Here is a 14,937-nt window from a genome sequence, read left to right on the forward strand (position 1 = left end):
GAACCCTGGGGGCAGAGGTTGCAGTGAGCTGAGATCGTGCCACTGCACTCCAGCCCTTCAGCCTGGGTGACAGAGAGACCCCATCTCAAAAAAAAAAAAAAAGAAAAGAAAAAAGAAAAAAAGAAGAAGCCAAGGAGGATCTGAACTAGGGGGCTGTGCAGTGGGGCCAGATCGCTGCAGGGGAGGCAGTGGAGAGAGCCTGTCTCAAGTCAGAGGACTGAGCAGGAAGTGGGGCTTGCCATCAGTGAGCTGCATGACCCTGTGACAAGTCACCTTACTGCTCCTGAATCTCAGCTTCCTGAGGTATCCACAGTAAGTCTGCAGTGGCACAACTAGCATGGGGTGTGACTCAGAAGAGTCGCACAGGGGCCTGCAGTGTGGACAGCCCCTTGGAGCTGCGTGGCACTGTGGCTCTGGATTAGACCTGAACATCTCTGAGCGGAGACACCTTCTAAGATCTAAAAATAAGCAGACACATGACTTCTGTCACACTCCCTATTCTGAGGCTGGGGTCAGCTCTGCCCTTTTGAGGGTGTTATGAGAAATTCTAAATTTAGGAACTCTGTGATTTTCCTTCATAATCACTACCCAGGCACCAAGTATTCTCCTCCCTAGGAATAAAATCTTTATTTCATACCTAGCAGAAGCCAGTCAGAAACAGACCCAGCAGTAGATCCCTTACCCTTTTTATAACAGAAGATCTGGCATGTCTCAGTTCTGAGCCTTTGCAGGAATACTGAGATTTTCTTTGTCTCTTGACTGCAGAAAAATGGAGAAAGAGATAAATGAGGAACCACAGGGTCTGTCCACAGCTGTGCAGTGCTTACAGCTGTGCTTTTTCCTTCCACCTGAGCTGCCAGAGGACACTCCCACTACTAGTCTCATAGATCCCAACTGTGTTGCTGACTTATCTGATTAGACCACTTGATCCAGAGAAGCAGCAAGGAGGAGCAGACAGACTGTGACTTTAGGTAAGTTACTCCCTTCCCTCCAAGGCTATTTCCTCGTTTATAAAATATATTAAATGGTACCTACCTCCCAGGTGTTATAAAAATTTAACAAGGGACCGGGTGTAGTGGCTCACACCTGTAATCCCAGCACTTTGGGAGGCTGAGGTGGGCGGATCACTTGAGGCCAGGAGTTAGAGACCGGCCTGGCCAACATGGTGAAACCCGTCTCTACTAAAATACAAAAATTAGCTGGGCACGGTGGCGAGCCCCTGTAATCCCAGCTACTCAGGAGGCTGAGGCAGGAAAATTGCTTGAACCCGGGAGGCGGAGGTTGCAGTGAGCCGAGATTACACCACTGCATTCCAGCCTGGGTGACAGAGTGAGGCTCCAGCTCAAAAAACAAACAAACAAAAAAAAAACAAGGGAATGTGGATAAAAGCACCTGGTGTCACATGTAGGTGGTCTCTAAATGGTACTGTCCCTCCCTCCTTCCTTGCCCAATGTCAAAAAGTCAGGTTTAAGGCTCCTTCAGAAGATAGAAACATCCTCATCTGAAACTTGGGATTCCTACTCAGTTGCATTTTAGATACTAAAAAAAAAAACAAACCCCATGAAAACAGCATCAAGGCTAAGGGAAAGGTTTTTGCCTTTGTCTCCTGGACTGCTGCGAGTTTTCTCTCTTAAAGCCTTCTTCTCCAACTCAAATCTCTCAATTGCCTTCAAAAACCAAGAAAAAGAGGGGCATTAGGGATTAATGCAAATCCTGGAGAAGGGTGGGGTTAGGGACTGGGCCTTTTCTCTCGTTGGTACACAAAAGATCTGGAGCAAAGTTTGTGGCCAGTGCCTTGTCTTTCTCCAGGTGGTAGGTCCTGGTGGCCTCAATGTCACTGACATCATCCCCCAGAGTATCCCCACTGTCTCACGCTGCCCCTTCTTCTAGGAGTATGTGATTTAGAGCAGGAATTAGAAATTAAACAAGCGATTGTTTAATCTCTTTGTAAAAGGGAGATAATAATATCTAATTAATATCTAATAATATCTATCTTCCAGGGCAAGTAAGACCATTGGGTACCGTCCAGCCCACCTGGCCACCTTCTGACTGTGGCTATACGAGTGAGCCAGCCGCTGGCTCATCCAGTGGACAGGCCATCTGAGTCCTGATCCACAGAAGCCTGAACAATACACCTTATGGTAAGCGTTAAGGTGGGGTGGTTTGTAGCACAGCAATGGATCTTTGAAGCAGGTGTGATTCTGCACGCAAGGCTCCAGCAATTGCCCCAACCTTTATCCAGTCTCCAGTGATGAATTTCTTTTTTCCTTTTTTTTTTTTTTTGAGACAGAGTCTTGCTCTGTCACGCAGGCTGGAGTGCAGTGGCGCGATCTCAGCTCACTGCAAGCTCCGCCTCCCGGATTCACGCCTTTCTCCTGCCTCAGCCTCCTGAGTTGCTGGGACTGCAGGTGCCCGCCACCGCGCCCGGCTAATTTTTTGTATTTTTAGTAGAGACAGTGTTTCACCAGTGTTAGCCAGGATGGTCTCGATCTCTTGACCTTGTGATTCACCCGCCTTGGCCTCCCAAAGTTCTGGGATTACAAGTGTGAGCCACTGAGCCCAGACTCTTCCAGAGTTCTTATAAAGGTCAAAAATAAAGTGTTTAATGTATTTTAAAACACTGGCAAAGAGGCTATCAGATAGGAGCTGCTCAATAAGGGGTATCTATTATCTACCTTTGACCTCTCAAGAGAGACTTCTCTTCACCTCTGACTCCTCCCCACCCCCATCCTCCTACCCTCTGAAAAGCAAGAAAGAAAAATGAATGCTAGTGACCCAAGTTGCATTGACTGTCAACCAATAGTCCAGCAATGAGCTTGGGTAACAAAGTTAACGAACAACTATGAGTCTGTGTTTTTGCCCTCAAGGGACTTACACTCTATTTGGAGAGCCAAATTAGCACTCATGGAACAATTAAATGCTAAACTGCAGTGATTATGAATCAAAAAAGTGAGGTCAATGTGGGCCAGAGCAGTCACAGCCAAATGTCCAGAAGAGGCGGACATGAGTGTTGATGGCATCAGGCTCCGACTTTCCCCAGCTTGATAACTGGGAAATACCTCTCCAGGCCTCCCCCATCTTTCCCTCGCATGGGCCCTCCCTGGTCTGCATGAGTGAAAGGTACTGGGCATGTGTGCAGGGGTGTCTGTATGTGTGTGCCAGGGGTTGGGGTGCCATCACAGGCGTTAGTCTATGTATTAACATTGTTGCTCCAATTAAGTCAGCTGAAGTTTAAGGCATGAGGAATGAATTGGATGGGTATGAGTCACTGTAGCAATATAGCAATGCCTCTGATCTTTACCAATGTCATTGTAGCAGACACTGTATGGCCTGGAAGGATGGATAAGATTTGCACAGAAAGAGGGGAGAAAGGATAGTTGAATGTTGAAAGAAGAGCAAGTTTTGGAGGAAAGATGATAAGACCAGCATTAGGCTGAGTTTACCTTTGAGATGACTTCAGGGCCTACAAGTAGCGCCATTCTCCAGGAAGGCAACTCCCAAACCGGACCAATGACCAGCATTTCGGGGAAGTATTCAAATACACAGATTCCCCAGCCTTCACATTAGAGATGCTTATTTCCTAGATCTGCATTGTGTCCTGAATTTTTAATGCATTTATAGTGGCTCCTGAATAAAAAATTAGCCGGGCGTGGTGGCACGTGCCTATAATCCCACTACTCGGGAGGCTAAGGCAGGAGAATTGCTTGAACCCGGGAGGCGGAGGTTACTGTGGGCCGAGATCGCACCATTGCACTACAGCCTGGGCGACAAGAGTGAAACTCCATCTCAAAAAAAAAAAAAAAAAAAAAAGAGCCGGGCGCGGTGGCTCACGCCTGTAATCCCAGCAGTTTGGGAGGCCGAGTTGGGCAGATGACGAGGTCAGGAGATTGACACCATCCTGGCCAACATGGTGAAACCCCATCTCTACTAAAAATGCAAAAAATTAGCTGGGCGTGGTGGCGGGCGCCTGTAGTCCCAGCTACTTGGGAGGTTGAGGCAGGAGAATGGCGGGAACCCGGGAGGCGGAGCTTGCAGTGCGCCGAGATTGCGACACTGCACTCCAGCCTGGGCGACAGAGCAAGACTCCGTCTCAAAAAGAAAAAAAAAAAGAAAAAAAAAAGAAAGAAAAGAAAAACCTGCGGGCGAACTCGCCTGCAGCTCACTGGATCTCTCAAAGAGTAAATCTTCATCATTGTAATCCTCTGCCTCACACCACTATGAGCAAGTGAGCTGTAAGGGACCATCCAGTCTGAGCAGCATGGGAAACTGACCCCAAAACAACGTACCCAGCACCATCCAGGAGCAGGTCTTCAGTAGCGACCTGTTGGTTGGCTGACATTTCTTTGTTGTCCTCATTTTGAAATCTCTATCTCCATATCTTAGAGATCTTTAGATTTATGCCTCAGATTTCTTAAGTGCAGTTAAAAATAAGAAACAAATATACACCATTGCCAAAATCCAAAATAGCCAAAAAGACACTTACAGATGATTCATGCCCATGTTCTTCCATCTTGTGGGAGCTGTGCTACACAACAGCTACTTGCTTAACATTTAGCACTCCTGCCTCTCAAAAAGATATGTGTGTGTGTGTGTGCGTGTGTGTGTGGGTGTGTTTGAGAATTATTGAAGGGTTTGTATTTTTTCCCCAATAAAAATGTACCAAAATTAACCTTCAGACTTCTCATTTCAGGTCCACACGTAAGGATCTCGTAAGTCACCATTCCGTCCCTATAATAAGTAAAGGTGAATAAACTGAAAAATTAACAACTCTTATATCTATCAGAGAAGTGAGGTCACAGGGCAAACTACTGCCTGAAAACTGAAGACAGGCAGGTAGATACAGAGAATCACAACCGGCAGGAGGATAAACCCATGGGCAGAAACCTCCATGGGAACCAGTAGCAAAGCCAAAACTGTCATAAATGAATTCTGGAGGCTCAGTGTAGACACCCTGAGAGGTAAAAACTACAGCGATCACACAAATGAACTCAAAATGGATCAAAATCAAATGTAAACATAAAACTATAAAACTTCCAGAAGACAACAGGAGAAAACCTAGGTGACCTTGGGTTTGGTCATGACTTTTTAGATATGACACAGAAGGTACAATCCATGAAGGAATTGATAAGCTAAATTTCGTAAAATTGCAAATTTCTGCTCTGTGAAAAGACACTGTCAAGAGAATGAAGTGACAAGTCACATACTAGGAGAAAATATCTGCAAAAAAAAATTCAACAAAAGGCTGTTATCCAAAATATCCAAAATATTCAAAGAGGTTGGGCATGGTGGCTCATGCCTGTAATCCCAGCAGTTTGGGAGGCCGAGGTGGGCAGATCACTTGAGGTCAAGAGATCGAGACCATCCTGGCCAACATGGTGAAACCCCATCTCTACTAAAAAATACAAAAATTAGCCAGGCATGGTGGCAGGCACCTGTAGTCCCAGCTGCTCGGGAGGCTGAAGCAGGAAAATTGCTTGAACCCAGGAGGCGGAGGTTGCCGTGAACTGAGATCACGCCACTGCACTCCAGCCTGGCGACAGAGCGAGACTCCGTCTCAAAAAAATAAAAAATAAAAAATAAAAGTTCATTCATTTTTTAAAAAATTAACGTTGAGTGCTCAATTGTGTAAACACGTTTTCAAATAAATGGAGAGGCCCCAGGGCACTGTGACACCTTAATGATCCCCAGGGCCCGCCCCTGTCAGAAGCTTCGTCTCAGCTCCAGCACAGGTAACTCACCAGGCTGTTGGCTGATGGCTCGGTACGCAGATTTATGTCAGCAATCTTTTGGTTCACCTGGTGCATAGAGCCAATAAGGCACGCTGGGAGGTGAGTCTGCTAAGGAAACTCAGGGTGATGATGACACACAGAACAGGATAGGGCTTGTCTGGTGAGAAGGGCAGCCCTGTCTACACAGCCTCTCTCCTTAATTTTTTTTTTTGCAAACATTCACATTTTTCACATTTCCTTCTTCCTTTTTTTTTTTTGAGACAGGGCCTCGCTCTGTTGCCCATGCTGGATTGCAGTGGTGCAATCATGGCTCACTGCAGCAGACCTCCTGGGCTCAATCGATCCTCCCACCTTAGCCTCCCAAGTAGCTGGGACTACTGACACACACTACCATGCCTCACTTATTTTTAAAATTTCCTGTAGAGATGCAGTTTCGCCATGTTTCCCAGGCTGATCTCAAACTCCTGGGCTCAAGTGATCCACCCACCTCAGCCTCCCAAAGTGCTGGGATCACAGCATGAGCCACAGCACCCAGCCCATATTTCTTTATCTTGTTTTAAATGAGATACTTTGCAAATTATAAATGAGAGTTGACCATATTATAGACACCTTGGAACATACAAAAAGTGAAAAAGAGTCATCCATAATGCCACCATCCTAACAACTCTGTTAGGACTTGGGAACTTTCCTTCTAGTATTTCGTACATACATATTTTTGTCTGTATTTATAATCTCAGTGTAAGCCTGTTTTACTACTCTGACTTCTCTTCCAGTCATTATTATTATTATTATTATTTGAGATGGAGTCTCACTCGCTCTGTCACCCAGGCTGGAGTGCAGTGGTGCGATATCAGCTTACTGCAACCTCTGCCTCCTGGGTTCAAGTGATTCTCCTGCCTCAGCCTCCTGAGTAGCTGGGATTACAGGCGCCTACCATCACGCCTGGCTAATTTTTGTGTTTTTAGTAGAGACAGGGTTTCCCCATGCTGGCCAGGTTGGTCTCAAACTCCTGACCTCAGATGATCCGCCCGCCTCGGCCTCCCAAAGTGCTGGGATTACAGGCGTGAGCCACCACGCCCGGCCACTCTTCCATTCATTATTATGAGTATTTTCCCTTTGGCTAAAGGATCTTCATGATAAGCATTTTAAATGACATTATACTAATCCATGTAGAGGATACACCTTAATATACTTAACTGTTCCTGGGATATTAAAAGTTTTAAGTTATTTACACTTTTTGGCAATTATAAATAATGCTGGCTGGCACGGTAGCTGACTCCTGTAATCCCTCGGCACTTTGAGAGGCCGAGGCGGGCAGATCACGAGGTCAGGAGTTTGAGACCAGCCTTGTCAGCATAGTGAAACCCTGTCTCTACTAAAAATAAAAAAAATTAGCTGGGTGTGGTAGCGGGTGCCTGTAATCCCAGCTATTTGGGAGGCTGAGGCAGGAGAATCGCTTGAACCTAGGAGGTGAAGGTTGCAGTGAGCCAAGATTGTGCCACGGCACTCCAGCCCGTGCAACAGTGTGAGACTCCAACTCAAAAATAAATAAAATAAAACAAAACAATGCTGTGTGCCAGGCTCGGTGGCTCATGCCTGTAATCTCAGCACTTTGGGAGGCTGAGCGGGTGGATCACTCGAGGTCAGGAGTTTGAGACCAGCCTGGCCAACATGGTGAAATACCGTCTCTTCTAAAAATACAAAAATTAGCCGGGCGTGGTGGCACACGCCTATAGTCCCAGCTACTTAGGAGGCTGAGGCAGGAGAATTGCTTGAACCCGGGAGGTGGAGGTTGCAGTGAGCTGAGATCATGCCACTGCACTCCAGCCTGAATGACAAAACAACAACAACAACAACAAACAAAAAACAAAAAACAGAAAATGAAAAATAAAGAATGCTGTGATGCACGTGTGATGTCACATAGAGAGCTGTTTCCATATTTTAGAATATTTCTTTATGAGAGATTTTCAGGTGACAGATGACTGTGTCAAAGGGTATCTCGACCTTATCACTTAAAATCTGTTCAGTTCTATGGCCCCTCTTCCTACCCTCTCAGCTTTTGCATTTCTTTCTGTCTTAGGCTCTATTGATCTAGGATCAATATCCTTTGTAAAACCCCCATAATCCTATCACCCTCACTGCCTTCACATAAAGCAAGGTTTACTCTTACTTCCATTACCCTCGAGTGTTCTTACAAATCGGAGGATACTTGAAAAAGGAAGACACCAAGAAGGGACATGACAAATCACAGTAGGTGAAATGGACTTGTTAGGTGTGGGATTAAGAAGAAAGCGGGGACATTAGAAAGCAGCCCTGCAAAGTGAAACCCTGAAGCAAATTGTGATGGGATGACACTTTGCCTCATCTTAAGAAGGGCTTCTGAGAGGCACGGAAGGTGAGGGGGGCAGAGCGGTACCTGCAGCTGGGCTGGCAGCATGGCTTGAAGGTAAATGAGTTCCACAGGAGATGGAAAGACCTGGGGTTATTTCCAGCCTGAGAGGGTTATTTGCTGGACAAGCTGTAAGGTCCTCCAGAGATGGAGTTCTGTGACCCTGGAATACAACTCAGGGTCAGAAGCGAGACGAGGATGAACGAAGACAGGGCCAGGGCAAGTATAAGATGCTGGTAGAGCCTGGATGATGCCAGAAGGAGCAGATTTGGGGCCAGGGAGAAGGGCTGGCAGGTGAGAAGAGTCAAGGTCAACCTGATTAAAAAAAAAAAAAAAGGCCGGGCACAGTGGCTCATGCCTGTAATCCCAGCACTTTGGGAGGACGAGGTGGGCAGATCACCTGAGGTCAGGAGTTCGAGACCAACCTGACCAACATGGAGAAATCCTGTCTCTTCTAAAAATACAAAATTAGCCGGGCGTGGTGGCGGGCGCCTGTAATCCCAGCTACTTGGGAGGCTGAGGCAGGAGAATCGCTTGAACCGGGGAGGTAGAGATGGCAGTGAGCCGAGATCGTGCCACTGCACTCCAGCCTGGGCGACAGAGTAAGACTATGTCTCAAAAACAAACAAACAAACAAACAAACAAACCCAAGCAAACAAAATATCCAAAGAACTCTTAACTCCACAATAAGAAAATAACCTGATTTAAAAATGGGCTAAAGGTTGGGCGTGGTGGCTCACGCCTGTAATCCCAGCACTTTGGGAGGCTGAGGAGGGTAGATCACCTGAGGTCAGGTCGAGACCAGCCTGACAAACATGGTGAAACCCCATCTCTACCAAAAATACAAAAATAAGCCAGACATGGTGGCGGGTGCCTGTAATCTCGGCTACTCTGGGGTCTGAGGCAGAAGAATCCCTTGAACCTGGGAGGCAGAGGTTGCGGGGAGTCGAGGCTGCGCTACTGCACTCCAGCCTGGGCAACAGAGTGAGACCCCGTCTCAAAAAAAAAAAAAAAAAAGAAAAAGAAAAAGCTGGGTTTCATGCTCATCTGTCTGAGGGTGGAGGGTTGCACCACAACTTCTTAGTTGCTATCAATAACATCTATAATTCTTTGGGAGGTCGAAGGGAAACAAAGCAACCATTTTTTAAAATTAACTTTTAGGCAGGGTGCGGTGGCTCACACCTGTAATCCCAGCACTTTGGGAGGCCAAGGAGGGCGGATCACGAGGTCAGGAGATCGAGACCATCCTGGCTAACACGGTGAAACCCTGTCTCTACTAAAAATGCAAAAAAATTAGCCGGGCATGGTGGCAGGCACCTGTAGTCCCAGCTACTAGGGAGGCTGAGGCAGGAGAATAGCGTAAACCCGGGAGGTGGAGCTTGCAGTGAGCTGAGATTGCGCCATTGCACTCCAGCCTGGGTGACAGAGTGAGATTCCGTCTCAAAAAAATAATAATAATAATAAAAAAATAATAAAATTAGCTTTTAAAATCTTCTTCCCCATTCTTTCAACAAATACTTCCAGAACTTCTTCCTTTCGGGCTCTTTCTGATTATATTAGTAAAAATACTGGAGTCAAACAATCCTTCACAGTCTCAAATTCTTTTAGAGGATAGGTAGCATTTAAGTAACTGAAAAAAATGTATCTGGCCAGGCGTGGTGGCTCATGCCTGTGATCCCAGCACTTTGGGAGGCCGAGGCAGGTGGATCATTTGAGGTCAGGGGTTCAAGACCAGCCTGGCCAACATGGTGAAACCCCATCTCTATTAAAAATATAAAATATTAGCCAGGTGTGGTGGCAGGCACCTGTAATTCCAGCTACTCAGGAGGCTGAGGCAGGAGAACTGCTTGAACCTGGGAGGTAGAGGTTGCAGTGAGCCGAGATTGTGTCACTGCACTCCAGCCTGAGTAACAGTGTGAAACTCTATCTCACAAAAAAAAAAAAAAGACGAAGAAAGAAAAGAAAAAAAATGAATGTATAAGGGACAAACTAATAAGTAATGTGCATTATAGACCTGAGCACTGATTAGATCTCTGTAGCATGACTCAAGTTAGGTGTATTTGGTCTTATTGTAGGCAACACCACCAGAAGGATACAGGGTGGATTGTTCTCTAACTCCTTCCTCACAGTCTTCACCATTGTATCCCGTGCGACAAGCGAGACAGCCAGGTGCTCATCCACTGGTATCATCGGTAGGGCGGTGAGGTTGATGACCTCCATCTTCCTGAAGTGATCCATTGTCCAATTTCTTGTAAATGGACAAACAAAAATCTTCCACTTTTAAGAGCCTCTCATTTCCCACTCCAGTCTTGTCCTTTGTTTAATCAGTCTCCTGGAAATCATAAACGGCATAGAGCCAGCTCAGAAAACACAAGAGGAAGAGCCCAGCCACGTTCACCAGCTACGCAGGGTTGATGGCGAAGCACATGTCCCATGCCTGCGCGGGAATGAAAGGGTTCCGTCTGAGAAGCCCATTCTTAAATGAAGATTTCAAGGTATGTGGACTTGTTCTTCCAATGTCTGATGCCCGACTCTCCCTCTGCCTCTCCCCCATGATGAAAATTGTTCTAGTCTTAAAAATAAGGAGACTAGAATGCGGAAAAGGCCAGGGCTCCAGACTACTCCAGACCACTCAGCAAGTCAGTTCCCAAGCTAGAAATGAAATCAGATCTCTTTGTTTCTCTGAGTCCCAACTCTAAAAGAGACTTGGATTAGGTGACCCCAAGGCTCTCTCCAGCATTCCGATGCTATGGTTCTAGAATAAGGGGTCCATCTCCTCAGCACAAGGCTCCTGATCAACCTGAGGCTTTCTGCTCCCTCTCAGAAAACTAGCCCCAACCCTACTCTTCCTCCTTGGCTCTGGAACACTCTGGCCTGCCAGCTCTCCTGGGTCCTTGTTTGTTGGCCAGGAGCCCATTACTACCATTTGTGGGCCCTCTATGTCCAGAGTCTAGTGTGACAGGCCTCGTTATAATAGAGCAAAAGACTTCGATCCGGCCCTCTAGAAGCTCATACATAACGGAAGGACAGAGAAAACGTTGAGTTTGGTGGAAACATTAACTCAAGTACCCTTTCACCATACTCTCTTTCCCTCTCCTCCGGTTCAGGCCTTTGCTCCATCCTCTTCTCCACAGACATGCATCTTACACGCCTGACCCACAGAACTTCTTCCTGGTCCTTGACCACACCATGTCTTCCTACCTCTGTGCCTTTCCAGATGCGGTTCTCTCTGTTGGACTATGCCCAGGTGACACATCTGTGGAAACCTTCTCAAATAATTCCAAGCCTTTAGCACCATCCCTCCTCTGCAAAGCCCCAGCGTTCTGCATTCATCTATTGCAGGACTCACAATAGTGAACTTGAATGATTTGCTTCTACTGCTTTCTCCATTAGGCAAATTATGGATTAACTGTGATTCCTTTTAGACTTACCACAGTTTTTTGTTGTTGTTGTTTTTCGTTTTTTTTTTTTTTTTTTTTTTTTTGAGACAAGGTCTCGCACTGTCACCCAGACTGGAGTGCAGTGGCGCGATGTCGGCTCACTCACTGCAGCCTTGACCTCCTGGACTCAAGCCTCCCTTGTAGCTGCGACTACAGCTACCTGCCATCACACCTGCCTAATTGTTGTATTTTTAGTAGAGACGGGGTTTCACCATTTTGGCCAGGCTGGTCTCGAACTCCTGACCTCAGGTGATCCACCTACCTTGGCCTCTCAAAGTGCTGGGATTACAGGCGTGAACCACCGCTCCCAGCCCCTTCTGAATATTTCATACCATTTTAGGTATTCTCTGAAACACGGTAAGTTTTTACTGCCATTACCTGGGGAGGATAAAAGGAGAGGGAAGAAACCTAGCTTCATTAAATATCTACCCTGTGGCAAATATCCACTATGCTATGTGCTGGAGGCAGATGAGTGGAAGAGTAAGAAACCTTCTGCCCTCATGGATCACACATTCTGGCAGTCAAGATTCAAATGCCTTGTTTAAAGTTAACGTACTTGGGCTGGGCACAGTGGCTCAAGCCTGTAATCCCAGTATTTTCAGAGGCCGAGGTGGGCAAATCATGAGGTCAGGAGTTCGAGACCAGCCTGGCCAACAGGGTGAAACCCCAACTCTACTAAAAATACAAAAATGAGCTGGACATGGTGGCAGGCACCTGGAATCCCAGCTACTCGGGAAGCTGAGGCAGGAGAATCACTTGAACCCAGGAGGTGGAGGTTGCAGTGAGCCGACATCACGCCATTGCACTCCAGCTTGAAAGACAGAGCGAGAACCTGTCTCTAAATAAATAAATAAATAAAGTTAACATATTTGGTGCTTTTCAGAATAGGGGACATGAAAAAAAGAAAAATAAAATAACAAAAAAGTTAATATATTTGAGCATATAAAAACAATTCTGACTTTAGCATCTGACAGACTTTTTAGTATAACCTTCTGTCATACAATCAGGGTCCCCAACCTCGGGGCCATGGATGGGTGTAGGTCTGTGGCCTGTCAGGAACCAGGCTGCACAGCAGAAGGTGAGTGGCAGGTGAGAGAAGCTTTGTCTGTATTTACAGCCACCCCCCATTCCTCACATGACCGCCTGAGCTCTGCCTCCTGTCAGACGAGCTTCAACATTAGATTCTCATAGAAGTGCAAACCCTATTATGAACTGTGCATGCGAGCGACCTAGGTTGTGTGCTTCTTATGAGAATCTAATGCCTGATGATCTGTCACTGTCTCTCAGCACTCCCAGATAGACTGTCTAGTTGCAGGAAAACAAGCTCAGGGCTCCCACTGATTCTACAATATAGTGAGTTGTAGAATTATTTTATTATATTGCAGTAATAGTAGAAATTGTAATAATAGTAGAAATAAAGTGCACAATGAATGCAATGCTCTTTTTTTTTTTGAGACAGTTTCACTCTTGTTGCTGGAATGCAATGGCACAATCTTGGCTCAGTGTAAACTCTGCTTCCCGGGTTCAAGTGATTCTCCTGCCTCAGCCTCTCAAGTAGCTGGGACTACAGGCGCCCACCACCACGCCTGGCTAATTTTTGTATTTTTAGTAGAGACGGGGTTTCACCGTGTTAGCCAGGATGGTCTCAATCTCCTGACCTCGTCATCCGCCCGCCTTGGCCTCCCAGAGTGCTAGAGTCTCTACTAAAAATACAAAAACTAGCTGGGTGTGGTGGTGGGTGCCTGTAGTCCCAGCTACTCTGGAGGCTGAGGCAGGAGAATTGCTTGAACCCAGGAGGTGGAGCTTGCAGTGAGCTGAGATTGCACCACTGCACTCCAGCCTAGGTGAGAGTGTGAGACTTCATCTAAAAAAAAAAAAAATAAATAAATAAATAAATAAATAAAAATACCAAAAAAAAAAAAAAAAAAAAATTAGCCAAGTGTGGTGGTGGGCCCCTGTAGTCCCAGCTACTCGGGAGGCTGAGGCAGAAGAATGGCATGAACCAGGGAGGCAGAGGTTGCACTGAGCCAAGATCGCGCCACTCCAGCCTGGGCGATAGAGCAAGACTCCGTCTCAAAAAAAAAAAAAAAAAAAAGTAAAAATTTTTTAAAGCAATAAAAGAACGGCTACTCCATAGATAGAACAGCCAAGAGTAAAATTTTAATTTTAATTAATTCAAATTTTGGCTGGGTGCAGTGGCTTGCACCTGTAATACCAGCACTTTGGGAAGCTGAGTCAAGCAGATCACCTGAGGTCAGGAGTTCGAGACCAGCCTAGCCAACATGGTGAAACCCCCGTCTCTACTAAAAATACAAAAAATTAGCTGGGAGTGGTGGCGGGCGCCTGTAATCCCAGCTACTCGAGAGGTTAAGACAGCAGAATCGCTTGAACCCGAGAGACCGAGATTACGCCACTGCACCCCAGCCTGTACAACAGAGTGAAATTCCGTCTTAAAAAAAAAAAAAAAATTTTTGAAATGGAAGCAGTATAAATTTAGAAATACTGATTATATCTTGAAATAGTAATGTTTTAGACAAATGGAGTTAAAACATTACTCAAATTAATTTCACTTGGCTTTTTTTTTTTTAACTTTAAAAAAAATGAGGCTACTAGAAAATTCCAAATCACATATGTGGCCTGCTTTATGTTTCTATTGTACAATGCCGAGCCAGACTGTGAAGATTTTAGTTCTAGGACATGGAAGTCTCCCCTCTTTTAATGCAGGGTGGTGTAGTCGGAAGAGAACTGCGCTTGGAGCCAAAGACCCCTGGGTCCTGCCCTTCACTAGATGGATGCCTTGGTACACCCACTAGGCAGCCGGTAAACTCCTTGAACGACCTAAGTTTCTTCACTTATGAGATGGAACCAATAACACGCTGTTAGGACTCTAGGAGGCCTGGAGTTGATCGTCCAGTAGTTCTCTGTCCGTTGCTCACAGTGCGACTTTTAAGTAATCCCTGGGCCTCGGCTTCCCTTGCTTGTAGAAGCCGCCATAAGGGCATGGAGAGGGGGCAGACTGCCAGGGGTGGGTCATGGTGCGTCTGTCCGTCCATCTTACCTGAAAGCATCGGCGGAATTTGACGCACCCGGGGCCGGTCCCGCCACGGGTCCCTCAGTGGATCCCGCAAAGTTCTGGGTGGGCCCCCGACACTCGGTGCCCCAAACTCACAGCAAGGGGTGCCCTTTGCCTTGTGCTGAGGGAGGAGGAGGGGAGTTGGGGAGAGGCCCATTTTGCTACTCTGACTCCAGGCGTTCTCCAGGCAACGCCGGCGCGGTCACCACTTTCGCGTTTCCCATAACAATGGAAGCGTCGTGAGCCGCCGCGTTGTCCGCTAGACGCCGTTTCCATGGTGACAGCCCCGCCGGGGGCCCAGACCAA

The 14,937-nt window shown here is 46.6% G+C and overlaps 1 protein-coding gene across 12 annotated transcripts in view; it reads right to left on the reverse strand.

The window, feature by feature from the left end:
- The window catches only part of LOC105464444 (family with sequence similarity 227 member A), an 80,131-nt gene extending 65,231 nt beyond the window's left edge, over positions 1–14,900 (reverse strand). For 3 of the 12 annotated variants that reach the window (XR_011614158.1, XR_011614157.1, XM_071080595.1), the window contains exons 1-5: positions 14,617–14,899; positions 10,215–10,555; positions 5,739–5,821; positions 1,598–1,667; positions 683–759 (exon numbers count right to left, since the gene is read on the reverse strand). Coding sequence is in view for 8 of the 12 variants with exons in the window: in XM_071080595.1 (XP_070936696.1) it covers positions 683–759; positions 1,598–1,667; positions 5,739–5,821; positions 10,215–10,356 (372 nt within the window). In the remaining 4 variants the exon portion in view is untranslated. Of the gene's footprint in view, positions 1–682; positions 760–1,557; positions 1,668–4,670; positions 4,729–5,738; positions 5,822–8,145; positions 8,282–10,214; positions 10,556–14,616 lie in introns of those variants that run through there. The other 9 variants (XR_011614156.1, XM_071080593.1, XM_071080598.1 and 6 more) reach the window with 8 other exon arrangements.
- Positions 14,901–14,937: the final 37 nt, after the last annotated feature.

The sequence above is a fragment of the Macaca nemestrina genome, chromosome 15 (assembly GCF_043159975.1).
Source record: "Macaca nemestrina isolate mMacNem1 chromosome 15, mMacNem.hap1, whole genome shotgun sequence".
NCBI classification, from domain to species: Eukaryota; Metazoa; Chordata; class Mammalia; order Primates; family Cercopithecidae; genus Macaca; species Macaca nemestrina.